Source organism: Salvelinus fontinalis, chromosome 31 (genome assembly GCF_029448725.1).
Source record: "Salvelinus fontinalis isolate EN_2023a chromosome 31, ASM2944872v1, whole genome shotgun sequence".
Classification (NCBI taxonomy): domain Eukaryota; kingdom Metazoa; phylum Chordata; class Actinopteri; order Salmoniformes; family Salmonidae; genus Salvelinus; species Salvelinus fontinalis.
In genome coordinates, this window is record NC_074695.1 from 28,769,098 (window position 1) to 28,787,513 (window position 18,416).

Here is an 18,416-nt window from a genome sequence, read left to right on the forward strand (position 1 = left end):
GTGTAGATACATTGTGTGATTCATTTAATACAAAAAAGGACAAGGGTGTGCTTTTGGACCATGCGGACGCCTCCAAGCGGTCGGCTCTGACTGGATAAAAGAAAACGGTATTATAATAATTGTCCCCCCACACTTCTAAAACCAAAGTTGCATCCGTGTGTAGATGAATTTCAATTATAACACACAATAACCAAAAAACGGATCTAATTTCCATATTCGGACTGAGTTTGCAGCAAACAGTATGTTCGCCACAAGCTTCCCAGAATTGTTAGCCACAAGCTTCCCAGAATTGTTAGCCAGAGTTCACAAATCTCCGCAAATTTGCCACAACTACTTTGCATGAGAAAATATGGGCTTGCAGCAAACTGGCCAGAAGCCTGTTTTTTTTTTTGGTAAGGGGTATCGACACCTAAGAATCGTGATAATATTGTATTGTGAGGTCCCTGGGAAATCCCAGCCCCCACTGATTGATGTTAATTCTATCACACGATGAGATCATTGTGAGCTGTAAAGCCAAGTTAGTCTAACCACTGATGACAAATTACACTGAATGAAGGGCTGGCAGCCATTCAGTACCAACTTGGAATGACACCCAGTCGGCATGTGTCCTCACAAGCACCCAGTGTGGTGTGACCAACTACAAGGACCCAGTCTGATACGAGACTATTTTCTGACTCAAACAAGGAATTTTAATGTAGTAATAGTCCTGAAGTCACCCGAGCTTAATTTCTCTCTAAAAGAGTTTTTCCACTTAATCAATTGCTTAGCAAGGATGTCAGAGGCTTGACAATTTTTTTAACCCCGTTCAGGAGCTTAGATTGTGCCTGTACTGCTGTCAGGTCCTGAAAAGTCTGCATAAAAGGAACGTCTATTGGATGACTGACAGTGTTATGTTCCAAGCAGAGAACTTGAAGGTAAACATAACATGGGTTCCATTCATACTCTTATTTACAGTCATACTCCGGAGAATTGGTACCATTATCAATACTGGTTTCATTTCTTTACAGTCAGCAGTATTGATTAATTATGTAAGGTGACTGACATAAAGAATCTCTCGTTTCTCTTCTTCCAATAGCTATAACGTCTGTTGGCATGCACCAATCAGCCTTTCACTACTAGCTAGCGAGTTTGCCAGCAGACGTATAAAGCACAAAATGCATAGGGGACTGTTACAAATAACTAAGTTATTTGGCCATCTCTGGTTGACAGAAAGCAAATATGGTAATACGTTAGCCGAGCTAGCAAGCAATCTTTCTTACCTGGACAAGTGTTTCAATATTTGTTTTTTTATTATTCCTGCCATAGCGGTATTGGGGAGAATAAGATCGCTAGCTAAATTGTTTATTTGTAGCTAGCTTATTTGCATCTCTTCATATTCCACGCCCTCTTATCTTCAGTGAAATGCCTAGCTGGCTGCCTTCTCTCATTCATTACGATTGCACAGTCATTTCTGTCTAAAAGTATTTTTCCCATAAGACATAGCGAGCAAAAAACATGCTGACTTGGGTTTAGGTGCCTGGGTCACAAATATTACATTCTAGCGCCCCCTGCCTAATTTATAAAGAGGAGCTAGGTATACAAATGACAACGGTGCTGTTCAGAGATTAAAACATTAACGACCACAGAGAACTTTGCTTTTTCGTTTAATAGACCGTAATACAACAAATTCAAAGCCAATAGTAACGGCTCATAAAATTGTAAAAAAGAAACTGCTGACTCATCTGACTGGTAACGTTATTGCCAACAAAATAAAACCAAATAAAATGGGAGACCTTATAATACACCTCTAGGTGAATGATAAAACACATTCAACAACATTTTCATAACTTCCCGTTTTGTCTTTGGCACTTTCCAAGACAATAAAATAACAATGAGTAGGGAAATGGGAATAAGCAGAGGGAACATTATAAAATCTGTAGAATAATAAAAATGAAATCCATCCAGGGAAAATGGATAGTACAGCAAAGGCAAGATAACCAACACAGTATTATGTAAAGTGGAGTCCAAGAAACAGTTGTAGAGTGGAGGGATTTGCCAAAAGGTTTGTTCCACAGGATCAGTAAAGCTCCTTACCTTCAAATCTACTTAGTAGAAGTTTGACGCAAAGTTACCAATAATTATACGATCAACTAGCTACATGTGATTAACTGTGGCACTTGTCAGAGAAACATTTTATATTTGAGACCACCTTATTCAACAATATATTTCCCTAAACAAACCGATTTTATAAGTAAGAAAATAAGATTTACTGATCATGTGGAACAAACCCATGGTGTGTTTGAGGGAGTCGGGAGAGTTTATCGGTCTGGCCGTGCCATCATTGGCCGCATCATCATTGGGTGACCGGGAGGTCGCATCATGTGATGTCCAGGCATCATCTGCATTCGGCCACCCATTGGAGGTCGCATACCTGAGAATGTAGGAAAGAAAGCATTTACAGGTGGTGGTTTCAATCATTTATTTGTTCAGATTATAGTATTTAGTTTTAGATAGGGGTATGTTTCCTCAACAATATTGGCAAACTAAAGCATACAGACTCAAACAAGTGAAGAGTATGTATATCACAGAAATAAGAGTTGAGGTTATCCTACCTGGACCACCCATCATTCCAGGTGGTGGTCCCATTCCACCCATCATGGGCATCATTGGAGGACCACCCATCTGGGGTGTTGGTAGCATCCCTGGACGTGGGGGGCCATCTATTGGTGACACATTATTAACAACAATAACCGCCGGGAAACTCAGACCATTAGCAGCATTCGTATATAAAGTAAATTGGTTGTAAGATTTGCTAACCAAGAAAGGACTTTTGGTTGCTCTTGGATATGATCTTCGCATCCTAACAAATGTACAACATGCAACAATTTCAGAGTTTCAGTTCATAAGGAAATCAGTCAATTGAAATAAATTGGGCTCCCCCACTCTGTAGCCAGGCCCTGCCAATCAATAATTTTTCCCCCATGAAAAGGGCTTCATTACAGACATAAATAGTCCACGGCACCCCCCCCCCCATCAGACAATTCCATAGGTGAAGAAGCCAGATGGTGCTGCTGGGTTGGCGTGGTTATACGTGGTCTGTGGTTGCAAGGCTGGTTGGAAATACTGCCAAATTCTCTGAAACGGCGGAGGCAACTTATGGTAGAGAAATTAATATTAAATTCTGGTAGACATTCTTGGAGTCAGCATGCCAATTGCACACTCCCTCAAAACTTAAGACATTGTAGCTTTGTGTTGTATGACAAACAGCACATTTTAGAGAGGCCTTTTATTGTCCCAGCACAAGGTGCACCTGTGTAATCATGCCGTTTAATCCGCCTCCTGATATGCCACACCTGTCAGGTGGATGGGTTAGCTTGGCAAAGGAGAAATGCTTACTAACAGGGATGTAAACAAATGTGCACAATTTGAGAGCTTTTTGTGCATGTGGAATATTTCTGGGATCTTTTATTTCAGCTCATGAAACCAACACTACATGTTGCGTTTATATTTTTGTTCAGTATACATGGCGCTAATGCACTTACTGAGGTTTGGTGGAGGGATCATGGCACCCCCTGGAGGTGGGGCTCCTGGGAATGGTGTTGGGGGCATCTTCCCTTGTTGGAAGGCAGCGGCTAAGAGAAACACAATGACAAAGTTAGAGCTCCTGACATATTAGCCTTCAGGCCCCCGTTCACCTAGGACGGTATTGACTTAACACCAAGGTAACAAAGACAGGTCTGTCTTTTTTGTGTGTTACTCACTTGTTTTGTCAATGAGGCTCTGCGCTTGTTCTTCCATCCATTTCTGGTAGTAGTCTTTTACATTTTCTTTGTGTTTGCGGCCACTGCAGTGTGTTTTCCTCACAGAGGGCTGCCAAACACAGAACATTCATCAATGTTGACCAACATTCCTTATACATAATAGGGCGATAGAAGAGAAGAAAAGAAATTCACATTCAGCTTAATGACAGAATCAACCACATGCAATCAGGAAACACTTCCACTAGCAATGTTATGCAGACTTACCGAGTCATGAGTAAGGTAGGTATCACAGTAATCACAATAAAACCTGATGATAAACAGACATATTGAGTGGTAGATCAATGTGTAGGCAGAACCAGACAGTATAAAAACAAATATGCAGCTGGGCAGGAAAGTCAGACTAAATGTATCAGCTCCCCATAATAGAACTCAATCACTGGGAACAAAACAGACAAGCTAGAAATGATGCTATTGCTGCTGGTTAACACTTCCTTCCCAGCCAACAGAGTTAACACAGCCAAAGTCAAAAATTGTCTAGAGCGTCAAATCGTGAAAACAAAAACATGTTTTTTAGTCTTAAGGTTAGGCATAAGGTTAGCAGTGTGGTTATGGATATGTTTAGAATCAAATAGTAAGAAGAGATCACTCCAGTATCCCTGAACATTGTAAATATGGTAATGGTCTGACCCTGTATATAATAGTATAAATACTTTCTCGAGTTCTTATTTCACGTGTTTTTTTATCTACTTATATTTGTAGTATTACATTGTTATTAATTACTGAATTGTTGGGTTTAGAGCTTGGATTTTTTTTTATTTCACCGTAATTCTGCACGTGACAATTTGAAAACGTGAAATTGTAGAAATAGGCGGGGTTTATGACTTTGAGGCTGTGGTAACTAGTGACGACCCCAACAAAGGTAGCTGAAATGTCTGAGGCCGGTTGAATAAGCTACTATAACTTCGATTCGTTAAATTAGATCTACATGTTCAGTCTTCATTAAGGTCAAATACCTTCAAAAGAGAATAAATACTCTAATGAGAGACAAAAGATAAATACTTACTTCGGCATTTTGAGCAGCCTGGCTAACAAGCACTGAGATATATGTTAAAAACGTCCCTTTACCGGAAGCCTAAGTAAACGACGACTCTTTTCAAGGAAAGAGGTGTGCCATAATGAGTCCTCATAATAACTGCAGCGCCACCACCCCCACTACAGGTGGTGCAAATAATACAAACTATACCAGCAGGGCACTGACTGAATCAACAATGTTTTATACATTACTGTATTGGCCATTTGTAATTATCTTGTGAAGGCTGCGTGCATTTCTAATAATTCCCTTTCCAGTGCAAAACAATCCTGAAATCTAATCATTTTAGCACATCTACAATATACGCGGGTGCGTTCGTAAAATCACTCTGGCAATCCTTTCCGATTTCAGAGGACTCTGGTTTGAGGGTACCAGAGCGCAAAATAATGTATGTATTTACGAACGACCTTGAACCTGGTTGTTATGACACGTGTCAGTAAACATCAGCAAAAAAAAATGAAATAAATTGGTGCCAGTTACACAGTTAGTCATTAACCCTCGAGACAACATGAAAACCGTATAACCAGCTTTGATAGGGCAAGTACAATGACCAAGTCTAAATGGGGACCATTGCAGGCTCTCGGAGGAGGAAGGGGAATACTGTCCTCCTCAGTGAATTTCATGAAAATAAACCTTTACTAAATATATTCACGTCATCAAATTATTTATTAAAACACACTGTTTTGCAATGAAGGTCTACAGTAGCCTTAACAGCACTCTGTAGGGTTGTGCCATAGTGTAGCTAGAGGCCAGCTGGCTTCTGTCCTACATTTGCAGATTGAAAACCTGTGGTTTGAATTGGAGACTTGATTACATGCTGCTGTGCATTTTGTTGCAAACCTTACTTTGCTACCTGCCAACTTTACGGTTTTTACTTTTTAATTACGTTTATATTTTTTGTTTTTCCCTCGCTCTACTTTTTTCAATCAACTTTTTCTCTCCGGACGCTTTATCTGGACATGGTGCATTCTAATTGCAGTTGCTGTACTCAAAATATACAGGAGAACGATCGCCTTACGGTGAGTATAGCTGTGCTGCAAGCCCAGCTTCAGATGCAATCGTTAGGCAAGGGTAATTTAAGTGTAGGAAAGTATGAAGCGTCTGGGCCACCAGCAAGTACAGATAGTAGTATAAATCCCCTCGCACAGTCCCCGCAGCCGGACAACTTTCTCATGACTTCTGGAGGGAAATACTGTAGGAAGGCTCAAGCGGTGTCGCTCATTCAGCCAACAGAAACTTTCAACCTGTTCTCCCCATTAAGCAGCGAGTCGGAGTTAGAGGCCGAGCCTTCTCTGGTCTCTACTCCTCCCATTACGGGGTCTGAGACGCCGAAGCCTCCCACCATTAGCTCTGACAAATTGAATATCAGTTTGTCTCTGTGGATGGTTTGTCCTCTGACAAATCAACTGTAAATTTCGGTGTTCCTCAAAGTTCCGTTTTAGGACCACTATTGTTTTCCCTATATATTCTACCTCTTGGTGATGTCATTCGGAAACATAATGTTAACTTTCACTGCAATGCGGATGACACACAGCTGTACATCTCAATGAAACATGGTGAAGCCCCAAAAATGTCCTCCCTGGAAGCCTGTGTTTCAGACATAAGGAAGTGGATGGCTGCAAATGTTCTACTTTTAAACTCGGACAAAACAGAGATGCTTGTTCTAGGTGCCGAGAAACAAAGAGATCTTCTGTTGAATCTGACAATTAATCTTGATGATTGTACAGTCGTCTCAAATAAAACTGAAGGACCTTGGCGTTACTCTTTTTTATTTTTTTACTTGCTATATTGTATTTACTTCACCACCATGGCCTTTTTATATTTTTATTTATTTATATATATATTTTGTTTGCCTTCACCTCCCTTATCTCACCTCACTTGTTCACATTGTATATAGACTTATTTTTCACTGTATTATTGACTGTGTTTGTTTTACTCCATGTGTAACTATGTGTTGTTGTATGTGTCGAACTGCTTTGCTTTATCGTGGCCAGGTCGCAATTGTAAATGAGAACGTGTTCTCAATTTGCCTACCTGGTTAAATAAAGGTGAAATAAAATTTAAAAAATACTCTGGACCCTGACATCTCTTTTGACGAACATATCAAGACTGTTTCAAGGACAGCTTTTGATCTACGTAACATTGCAAAAATCAGAAACTTTCTGTCCAAAAATGATGCAGAAAAATGAATCCATGCTTTTGTCTGGACCAAAACCTGCGGGCTCTCCTTCACTGCAGCCGAGGTGAGTAAAACATTTAAACGTGTTAACCCTCGCAAGGCTGCAGGCCCAGACGGCATTCCCAGCCGCGTCCTCAGAGCATGCGCAGACCAGCTGGCTGGTGTGTTTACGGACATATTCAATCAATCCTTATTCCAGTCTGCTGTTCCCACATGCTTCAAGAGGGCCACCATTGTTCCTGTTCCCAAGAAAGCTAAGGTAACTGAGCTAAACGACTACCGCCCCGTAGCACTCACTTCCGTCATCATGAAGTGCTTTGAGAGACTAGTCAAGGACCATATCACCTCCACCCTACCTGACATCCTAGACCCACTCCAATTTGCTTACCGACCCAATAGGTCCACAGACGACGCAATCGCAACCACACTGCACACTGCCCTAACCCATCTGGACAAGAGGAATCCCTATGTGAGAATGCTGTCCATCGACTACAGCTCAGCATTTAACACCATAGTACCCTCCAAACTCGTCATCAAGCTCGAGACCCTGGGTCTCGACCCCGCCCTGTGCAACTGGGTACTGGACTTCCTGACGGGCCGGCCCCAGGTGGTGAGGGTAGGTAACAACATCTCCACCCCGCTGATCCTCAACACTGGGGCCCCACAAGGGTGCGTTCTGAGCCCTCTCCTGTACTCCCTGTTCACCCACGACTGCGTGGCCATGCACGCCTCCAACTCAATCATCAAGTTTGCGGACGACACTACAGTGGTAGGCTTGATTACCAACAACGACGAGACGGCCTACAGGGAGGAGGTGAGGGCCCTCGGAGTGTGGTGTCAGGAAAATAACCTCACACTCAACGTCAACAAAACAAAGGAGATGATTGTGGACTTCAGGAAACAGCAGAGGGAGCACCCCCCTATCAACATCGACGGGACAGTAGTGGAGAGGGTAGTAAGTTTTAAGTTCCTCGGTGTACACATCACGGACAAACTGAATTGGTCCACCCACACAGACAGCGTTGTGAAGAGGGCGCAGCAGCGCCTCTTCAACCTCAGGAGGCTGAAGAAATTCGGCTTGTCACCAAAAACACTCACAAACTTCTACAGATGCACAATCGAGAGCATCCTGTCGGGCTGTATCACCGCCTGGTACGCCAACTGCTCCGCCCACAACCGTAAGGCACTCCAGAGGGTAGTGAGGTCTGCACAACGCATCACCGGGGGCAAACTACCTGCCCTCCAGGACACCTACACCACCCGATGTCACAGAAAGGCCATAAAGATCATCAAGGACAACAACCACCCGAGCCACTGCCTGTTCACCCCGCTATCATCTAGAAGGCGAGGTCAGTACAGGTGCATCAAAGCAGGGACCGAGAGACTGAAAAACAGCTTCTATCTCAAGGCCATCAGACTGTTAAACAGCCACCACTAACATTTAGTGGCCGCTGCCAACATACTGACTCAACTCCAGCCACTTTAATAATGGGAATTGATGGACATTTATGTAAAAATGTATTACTAGCCACTTTAAACAATGCCACTTAATATAATGTTTACATACCCTACATTACTCATCTCATATGTATATACTGTACTTTATACCATCTACTGCATCTTGCCTATGCCGTTCTGTACCATCACTCATTCATATATCTTTATGTACATATTCTTTATCCCTTTACACTTGTGTGTATAAGGTAGTAGTTGTGGAATTGTTAGGTTAGATTACTCGTTGGTTATTACTGCATTGTCGGAACTAGAAGCACAAGCATTTCGCTACACTCGCATTAACATCTGCTAACCACGTGTATGTGACAAATAACATTTGATTTGATTTGTCACTTCTAGGTTAGTCTACTGCAATGCTCTACTTTCCGGCTACCCGGATAAAGCACTAAATAAACTTCAGTTAGTGCTAATAAACACGGCTGCTAGAATCTTGACTAGAACCCAAAAATGTGATCATATTACTCCAGTGCTAGCCTCTCTACACTGGCTTCCTGTTAAGGCAAGGGCTGATTTCAAGGTTTTACTGCTAACCTACAAAGCTTTACATGGGCTTACTCCTACCTATCTTTCCGATTTGGTCCTGCCGTACATACCTACACATACGCTATGGTCACAAGAAGCAGGCCTCCTTACTGTCCCTAGAATTTCTAAGCAAACAGCTGGAGGCAGGGCTTTCTCCTATAGAGCAAAATTTTTATGGAATGGTTTGCCTACCCATGTGAGAGACGCAGACTCGGTCTCAACCTTTTAAGTCTTTATTGAAGACTCATCTATTCAGTAGGTCCTATGATTGAGTGTAGTCTGGCCCAGGAGTGTGAAGGTGAACGGAAAGGCACTGGAGCAACGAACCGCCCTTGCTGACTCTGCCTGGCCGGTTCCCCTCTCTCCACTGGGATTCTTTGCCTCTAACCCTATTACAGGGGCTGAGTCACTGGCTTACTGGTGCTCTTCCATGCCGTCCCTAGGAGGGGTGCGTCACTTGAGTGGGTTGAGCCGCTGACGTGATCTTCCTGTCCGGGTTGGCGCCCCCCCTTGGGTTGTGCCGTGGCGGAGATCTTTGTGGGCTATACTCGGCCTTGTCTCAGGATGGTAAGTTGGTGGTTGAAGACATCCCTCTAGCGGTGTGGGGGCTGTGCTTTTGCAAAGTGGCTGGGGTTAAATCCTGCCTGTTTGGCCCTGTCTGGGGATATCGTCGGATGGGGCCACAGGACTACCTGGCCTGATGACTCATTGCTGTCCCCAGTCCACCTGGCCGTGCTGCTGCTCCAGTTTCAACTGTTCTGCCTGCGGCTATAGAACCCTGACCTCTTCACCGGGCGTGCTACCTGTCCCAGACCTGCTGTTTTCAACTCTCTAGAGACAGCAGGAGCGGTAGAGATACTCTCAATGATCGGCTATGAAAAGCCAACTGACATTTACTCCTGAGGTGCTGGCTTGTTGCACCCTGGACAACTACTGTGATTATTATTATTTGACCAGGCTGGTCATTTATGAACATTTGAACATCTTGGCCATGTTCTGTTATAATCTCCCCTGGCACAGCCAGAAGAGGACTGGCCACCCCTCATAGCCTGGTTCCTCTCTAGGTTTCTTCCTTGGTTTTGGCCTTTCTAGGGAGTTTTTCCTAGCCACCGTGCTTCTACACCTGCATTGCTTGCTGTTTGGGGTTTTAGGCTGGGTTTCTGTACAGCACTTTGATATATCAGCTGATGTAAGAAGGGCTATATAAATACATTTGATTTGATCAGAGCTCTTGCAACGTGAACTAACATGTTGTCCACCCAATCAAAGGATCAGAGAATGAATCTTGTACTGAAAGCATTAACTACAGCTAGCTTGCACTGCAGTGCTTAAAATGTGGTGCGTAGTTGACTCAAAGAGTGAAAGACAATAGTTGAACAGTTTAATTACTTTTTTCGCAGTAGTTTACTGATACCGGTCATATTCAACGGGTGTTGCATGTTCGTAAATTCATCAGTTATTCTGCGCTATAGCACTCAGATTTGAAATCGGAATAAATAGCCAGAGTGAATTTACGAACGCACCCACGTGTTAGAAAGTATTGTATCTAGCAAGCTAGATAGCTTGGGTGCTTGACTGCTTTGTGAGGTCAGAACCTCGCCCTAAGAGCGAAACGATCTGAATTTACGAACAAACATCCTGACAACGCTCTAAATTTACGAACGGCCCAGAGCGCACTCCATGGTGAATTTATGAACGCCAACTGTGGCCTAGTTCAAGAAGGTCGGCCTGAGCTAGGCGCTGCGTTTATTCGATTACAAAATACAATGTGTATGTGTTCACCACATGTTGTTTGATATTAAAGCGATGTACAGATTAAATAATCTATTATGTGTACTAAAATAAATAGCGGACAGTCTGAGACCTACTCAGATGTTTTTGTTGCAGATTATCTTGCTACATCGACCATCTTGAACAGGCCATGGGTTGACGTAGTCACATAATTGTCAATGACATGCGCATTTGGGTTGTTGTTGAGTTTGTTATGACAGGTTGAGGCCTCGGACTAAATTAGGAAAGGAACCCTGTCTATGTCCAGGGAAATCCGCGATGGAGGGCATGGATTTGGACCTGGACCCGGAGTTAATGCAGAAATTTAGCTGCATGGGCACTACCGATAAGGACATCCTCATAGCCGAGTTTCAGAGAATGCTTGGGTTTCAACTGAACCCCTCTGGATGCGCCTTCTTCTTGGACATGACCAATTGGTGAGTTCGGGGAATTGTGGCCTCTCTGTGATTGCTAATACTAGGATTTTGAAACTTGCATGACGGATAGTCAGCCAACACGGTTTATTTGTGACTTTCTTTGTATTTACAATTCAACGAGACAAAACTATATTGTCTTGTGTATATACTTAAATCAGAAATGTAATTAAATTGGGTTTTCATTTGGATTGCATGCTAGCTAATTGGCTACAACCAGGATAGTCCTTCCTTGGTTGAAAAATCATTGACATATCTGAGTCTATTTTCTATCATTTTATACAGGGGAACGTGTCAATTACATATCTTTATTTTCCAGTGTTCAGTTGTGTTATGGTCAGACTAATTCTAATGTCTGGAGAGGGTCTTCTTGAATTAACTGGGCCTGGTATAATTAGCAAGAGTAATCATAGCTAGCTAACTAACTACAACAGAAGGCTTCAACCAACGAGGTTCGTTTGTCCATTCTGCTTTCCTTTTTCAGCTATGAATTTCTTTCCACATGAAAGTGCCCAGTCATTACACGACCGATAGTGCTATACGGGATACTTGGGACGTACCTACCCCTAAACACTACCCTTAACAATTGTAAATGTAAACTTCAATGGAGTAGGGACATTCCAAGGATCTCTGATAGCAAGGACCTTTACAAGACCACGGCCTGCCTCACGACAAGGTTCCAAGACCCTCCTTTAGATCAGGGAACATGCTGCGGCCTGTGTTATGTAACAACTTGGTGCAATTCAAGTTTCATGGGCAACAATGTTACTGGTGGAAGCTTTGCCCCCACACAACTGTGTTCTGCAGTGCAAATGTGTCACAATTAGTTTTTTAATGTAATTAATTAGCTCATTCTGGAAGCGCAATTACTGTCTAAAATTAGAACCGCTGCACACACAACTACATTATGACAGTAGGTATGTTGCTGCACATTCAGATTTCTGTAGTGTTGCTCTGAAGAACATGCATAATTCAAAAGGTCAATGTCCCCTCAGACATCTGGCCAAATTGTATGAGGAAGGAATGTTTGAAAACCCTCTTATGTCAGAGAATTTCAGAAATATTTAGAATATTTTGTTTAATTCCTGTTGACCAGCTTGTTAGTAAAGGCCTTTAGGGGTGGTGGCTTAAGTAGGCTTGGCTCCCTCTCATTATATCCGTATGTCACGGGAGGGATCCAAGAGGCAATACAAGTTTCACTGCTGAGATTCATATTTGACATACTGACTTGTCTTAAACCAATTTATTCCATAAGGAGCATAGGTCATCCATAAATTTTCTCCATGCACCCTGTTTTTGGCCAGTTCAATAAGCAGGCCTTCTTTTGGTAAAAATATGATATTGATTTTTGCTTCTAGTTAACCCCCTCTTTTTAACCTCTGGGGATTGTTGTGTTCTACTAACTGATATGCATTCCTTTCCCTAAATTGTTACGTCTCTTATAGGAACTTACAAGCAGCCATCGGAGCCTACTATGACTTTGAAAGCCCCAACATCAACGCACCATGCATGTCTTTTGTTGGGGATGTGACGATCGGGGAGGGGGAGTCTGTGCCCCCTGACACGCCATTCACTAAGACGTGGAGGATACAGAACACAGGTTGGTTGTAGTGAAAAAAAACTTTAGGAACTGCACACAGTCATAAACAGTGTTGACAACAGTGTTGACAAGGCCTTATAATGTTAGCTTTCAGGCTTTGAAGTTCTATCCTAGTAGTAAACAGCATCCCAAACAAGCTACTGATCGTTACTGGAGCTGGCAATTGAGGTTATTGTTTATTCATTTCATCATGCATGTTTTGTTTATTTGCTCTTGCAGGAGCAGAGTCTTGGCCCCCTGGGGTATGTCTGAAGTATGTTGGAGGGGACCAGTTTGGTCATGTGAACATGGTGATGGTGCGCTCATTAAAACCCCAGGAGATGGCTGATGTCAGCGTACAGATGCGCAGCCCCCTTTCCCCTGGCATGTACCAGGGCCAGTGGAGGATGTGCACAGCCACCGGACTCTTCTATGGGGGTGAGAAATTTCATTTGGCAACCAGCTTAATGATAAGCACACAACTGTTGTTAACAATTTAAACAATTCTAATAATCTGTAAACTAATTTATCGTTTTAAACTTTTATACATCCTTTATAAAGTATACTTTAATGTAAAGTGTTACCGCAGTCTAATGTGGAATTCACCAAAGTTAGCGTTTACATCACTTGAATATATTGAAGGTCTAATCAGGGCTCTGAAGTGTGACAAAATATTTTGCTGTGCGACCAGGATAACAATTTTGGGAGGACTGTGCAACTAGGGTTGGGTTGATCCAAGCATTCTGACCTCACAACGGCAGTAAATGGCCAAATCTAACTGGCTAAAGTTGGCTAGCTTGGTAGCTAATTCCAGACACAAATGAGAGATCACCCCACTGACCAATTTACTCGCCTTAGCAGAGCTGGTTAGACTGTTTTCATGTTATCCAGAGCTTTAGTGACTGTAACTGCTGCTGGCAGCAATTTATTTTAAAACGATTTTGCCGATGTTTACTGACACGTCATATTTAACATGTGTTGCGCTTTCGTAAATTAATCAGTTATTCTGCACTCAGGCACACTCTGTAATCGGAGTAGATGGCAAAAGTGATTTAACAAACGTACCCCCAGGTCAAAAGATCTGACCCATATTACAGGCGCAACATTTTTTATCTTCCTATAGCCGGGAAAGCATTTTACATTCATAAACCATGTTGTGGGCCGTTGTAAAACTACTTTCGCGTCGTTAACCATTTGTTTACACTTTGTTCAGTCATGTTACCTAATTGGCTAGCTAGCTAACTTTACCAGTATATCCAAACATTTGGGGGCACAGAAACCTAATATTCCACAAATGACTTTGTAATAATAACAGGGATTTGTATCAACATTTTAGCTTTTATAATAAACGAATGTCTTTACAGTGTTACATATTAGTTTCTAGGGCATAACATGTGCTTTAAAAGTAGATAGAATTCATATAGGCTGTATCTCAATCTTATTTTCTGCTGCTTTAACGTTCATAGCACCAATTCTACCAATGAAAAATGTGGAGTGTTACTGTCTCTCCCCACTGTAGATGTGATCTGGGTAATCGTCAGCGTGGAGGTGGGAGGCCTCCTGGGCGTGACGCAGCAGATGTCCTCCTTCCAGGCCGAGTTTAACACCCAGCCTGCCCGCAACGTGGAGGGAGACTACAACCCCTTCGCCTCGCCACAGAAACACGCCGGTGGCCACGATAACAGTCACCGGGACGATAGTGGCCTCAAGGACTCCGCGGACGTCTGGGAGGGTGGCCCGGACCGAATGCAGCAAGAGCAAAATGGACTGTCACACAACTCTGTGAATATAGCAACAAACGGGCTCCAAAGCAACCTAGTGACTTACAGTCAGGTAAGGCCTATGTGAAGCAATTGCAAACTTTTTAGGGATACCCTTCATTGTTCAATTATACCATAGCTCATCAGTACAATAACAACTTTGTATTTATAAAAAAAAATCTATATCCACAAAATGTTTCTTTATTTTTTACCCACAGGGTATTCACGAACCCTATCCTTTTGGGCAATCTTAAAACTCGGGAAACATCGTCACATCCAGGCACCACTGTGTTCCTGGATTCACACCAACTATTGAGGGAGGAGACTTTACTTGTGGCTGGTAGAGTAACCTGAGATTCATACAAACACTTATGCAAAGTTCCCCCTCCACTTTACGCAACACAAACGGAAACCAGAAGACAAAGCTGCTCTGTTCTCCCAGCATACGACTCAACCAACAAGATCCCACATCCAGTGTATGCATGTGTGAATGCTAAGTTAAAAATGAGTGCTACAAATCTTTTTTTAAAGAGATGAGATACAAGTGTTTTTTTTTTTCTGGTCTTTATTTTTAGTTGTCGTGTCCGAATGCTGTTGAGACTGCAGTGATGAAAGGAGGAGTGTGTGTTTGCTTCGGAGTGTGCATGTGCGTGGGTATGTGTATTTGCGTGGTTTATGCAACCTGAAAGAGACAGACTAGGGAGGAAAAGCCATTTATTTTGCGTACTGATCCTCTAGTTCCTAAGCTGACTTAAAAAAAAAAAAAGTAACCTCTTCTTTTCATACTTTTAAAAATCCTAATTTCACAGTGTATACTTTTTAGGGACAGGAGAATAATTGAGCAAATTTAGCAGCCTGATAAGCATGTATTGTTTTTGATGTTTTTCTGGTAACAACAAAAGAAGAACAGCTTATTCACATGCAAATCCCATTTGCTGTAGCTTCACTTTTGATTGTTGGTTGGTTCTGTTAGTTGAGCTACAGTTGTTAGTTGAGCTATTCATCCACTAGAGGGAGGTCTTTAGCAAAATTGCAGTTTCCCACTTACCAATTGGTAATAAAAGAAACATTAACTAACATTTACTCAAAGGACCATCCATGTCAGGATCAATACTTGGAAAGTAGATTATATCGCCACCCTGTAGGTTCAATTTGTTTTAATAGGGCTTAATCATTTTGTTCTGTGAGATTGCAAAAGTCCACATGTTGCAAAGCAGTGTCGTTTCTTGGTTTTGTAATCTTGAGTTGAATGTATTTGCTGAATGTAGAGCTATGTTGTTTTGAAGCATTTTTGTTTTATCTGCCCAAAGATCTTATACATTTGCCTTGAAGAGACAGCTTCATTTAAGGTTTTCAGATTTTCTAGCTATTTTTGTTAATTATTATTTATTCCAAAGCCCAGGAAAATGAATCTGTTCTTGAGAGAAAATTCAGAAATTACAATTACAGTGTCCTCTTGCTCAGACAATGTTAAACCCAACCATTTATTCAAATATACAGGCCTTCAATTCGTTAGTCCCTCAAAATACTATATTTTAAAGAATGTTTTAAATTACTTGCACTAACTGGCTAATCTCTATGCACTGAGTAGTTTGGCCTCCAGCCCAAACGTGAGATATTTTACTATTGCTCCTTATGATGGCCAGTTGTCTTTATGCTTCAGTTTCATGCCTGGGACACTACATGCCTGGGACACTACATGCCTGGTGGTAGGCTACATGTGTGGTCCTCCTCGGTTTTGTTATCTTTCCATCTGCAACCAGGGATTGACTTTGAAAACCTGGCTTGCAAGATTACATTTTTCAAATATTTACTATTTACTTCATTGCATTGGGGCAGTTGGGCAACAAACGGCAGCAAACTCATTTGCCCCCAGGGATGATTGCCTCTACTTTGACAATGTCACAGTAGTGTCATTGTCCAGAACCACACCACCTGTCATGGCTAATCTGCCTATGTTACAGTTATGCCCTGAAGGCATTTGGTAATATCTTAGATCAATTGCATGTGCTCTTCAAGTTTATGAAGCAAGGTAATGACAAATGTTTCTCCTCGTCGTAACAGGTATACACTGCCCATTTAATCTCCTTGGTTGTGTCTCAAATTGCCCCCTATTCCCTTCATAGTTTCCTTACTATATAGGGTACCGTTTGGGACACACACCACATTTGTATGTTTTTTGTTTACAGTCGGTTGTCACGAATTGAGTGATACATTGCTTTTTTTAGGGGGTATGATAGATTTTTTTTTAATGTGAAGTTTTCAGGAGTTAGAATGGATGACTTTTGGAATTCTACAGCAGAACATTTATGAGACACAGAGTCAGCAAAGATATGAAAGCATTTTTCCTGTATGTTTGAACGAACGTTTGTATGATTAAATTATCACTGAAAACAAAATGCTTGGCGTATCTCCGTGGTCTTTATTTTGCACATACTTTAGATTTATCGACTCAGTAAATGATTTTATTTTAGAGTTAATATTCAGTTTTATGATTTTTAAAAGAACTGGAATGTTAACTTATCTTGCCTTGAGTATTTTTGCAGTTACTACAGTAATACATTTCTCTCCAGATGAATTTCTTCAACTGATTAGCTTTAATCATGCACTAAAGACGCATAAGGACAAAAAACGTTTATTTACTGTGTACAGGTAGTGGAAATGGATGCCTGTAATATTTACCAAGCAACTTGAGAATGAATAACTTGCATTCATAAAGTATACATTTTCCTCTACTAATGTCAATAAGGTGTCCAAATCAAAGTCCTAAACTCAGGTTATGATGACGGTCACTGGTTTTTGTTCAGGTTCCCACTCCACGATAATGGATTATTTTCCCTGCACCAAATGTAACAGAGCCTCATTCATAAATTAATCCCAGCCATCAGTCACCTTTGTGGGTGATTGAATCTCAGGTAGAATTGATCTACATGTTTTTGGCATGGTAAAATTTGACTGAAAAGTCAGCCAATCTTATGAATAGCCAATACATATCCAATTAGACCAGGATATAAATGTCATTATTATAAGGTAAAGCTGCATAGGTATAAGGCATGGATAGTGTAGAGCTCTGACTGAAGAAAAGGGGGATAGCTTCCACATACAGTAGGCTGTGTCAAACCCCCAGGGCATAATTGATGGACAGGGTGGGTGGGTGTTTCAACCAAAGTGCTTTTTCAGTTTAAAGAGGTTTTTGGTTACAATCACTAGGTCTGCGGGGCTAACTTGCCAAAACGCTACAGTTCACTAGTTTCTGTTTATCTGCTGAGCATACAGCCTCAGGGAACGCTGCTCATTTGAATGTTGGCAACCTTGAGCATTATGTAAATATCTTAGAGCTCATCCACCTGAGACAGCAGGGGAGAAGGCTATAGCAGAGTGTGATAATGACAGTGAAAATATGTTTGAAGACAAGATGAGTTACTTACTATGATATTATGTAATAGTGGGTTGGATCAAGGGTTGAGTGGATGGAAGAGGTTACCCACCCAGTTCAACGGTTAGTTTTGATATCTGTGAAATATCGACAGAATTCCCTGACATTTACTTTTTGCAAATCCAATCATTTCCCCACGTTGATTAAACGTCATGACATTCATTTGTCGTAGAAATGACATAGAAACAACGTTGATTCAATCAGTTAGTGTAACAGTGTTGTTACTCTTCTGCACCTTCCATCTGCAACCAGTGATTGACTTTGAAAACCTAGTTTGCATGATTGCATTTTTCAAATATTTACTATTTACTTCATTGCATTGGGGCAGTTGGGCAACAAACGGCAGCAAACTAATTTGCACCCAGGTATGATTGACTGTACTTTGTCAATG

At 41.8% G+C, this 18,416-nt stretch overlaps 3 protein-coding genes across 3 annotated transcripts in view; 1 reads left to right on the forward strand and 2 right to left on the reverse strand.

Annotated features, from left to right (window-relative positions):
- Positions 1 to 1,473, reverse strand: part of LOC129829984 (bridge-like lipid transfer protein family member 3A) — an 80,628-nt gene extending 79,155 nt beyond the window's left edge. The window contains exon 1 of the mRNA XM_055892073.1: positions 1,260 to 1,473. Within this exon, the coding sequence (XP_055748048.1) occupies positions 1,260 to 1,303 (44 nt within the window). The 5' untranslated portion in view covers positions 1,304 to 1,473. The remainder of the gene's footprint in view (positions 1 to 1,259) is intronic.
- A 154-nt stretch (positions 1,474 to 1,627) lies between these two features.
- Positions 1,628 to 4,899, reverse strand: LOC129829994 (U1 small nuclear ribonucleoprotein C-like). Its single transcript, XM_055892095.1, has 6 exons — positions 4,804 to 4,899; positions 4,005 to 4,047; positions 3,741 to 3,849; positions 3,522 to 3,611; positions 2,592 to 2,699; positions 1,628 to 2,410 (listed from the first exon to the last, which is right to left on the reverse strand). Exons 1-6 carry the CDS (start codon positions 4,809 to 4,811, stop codon positions 2,298 to 2,300), a joined length of 471 nt encoding a protein of 156 aa, XP_055748070.1. The 5' UTR covers positions 4,812 to 4,899; the 3' UTR covers positions 1,628 to 2,297.
- Positions 4,900 to 10,981: 6,082 nt separating this feature from the next.
- On the forward strand, positions 10,982 to 16,988 carry LOC129829988 (protein ILRUN-like). Its single transcript, XM_055892087.1, has 5 exons — positions 10,982 to 11,253; positions 12,696 to 12,850; positions 13,070 to 13,267; positions 14,349 to 14,662; positions 14,808 to 16,988. Exons 1-5 carry the CDS (start codon positions 11,096 to 11,098, stop codon positions 14,841 to 14,843), a joined length of 861 nt encoding a protein of 286 aa, XP_055748062.1. The 5' UTR covers positions 10,982 to 11,095; the 3' UTR covers positions 14,844 to 16,988.
- The last annotated feature ends 1,428 nt before the right edge of the window (positions 16,989 to 18,416 follow it).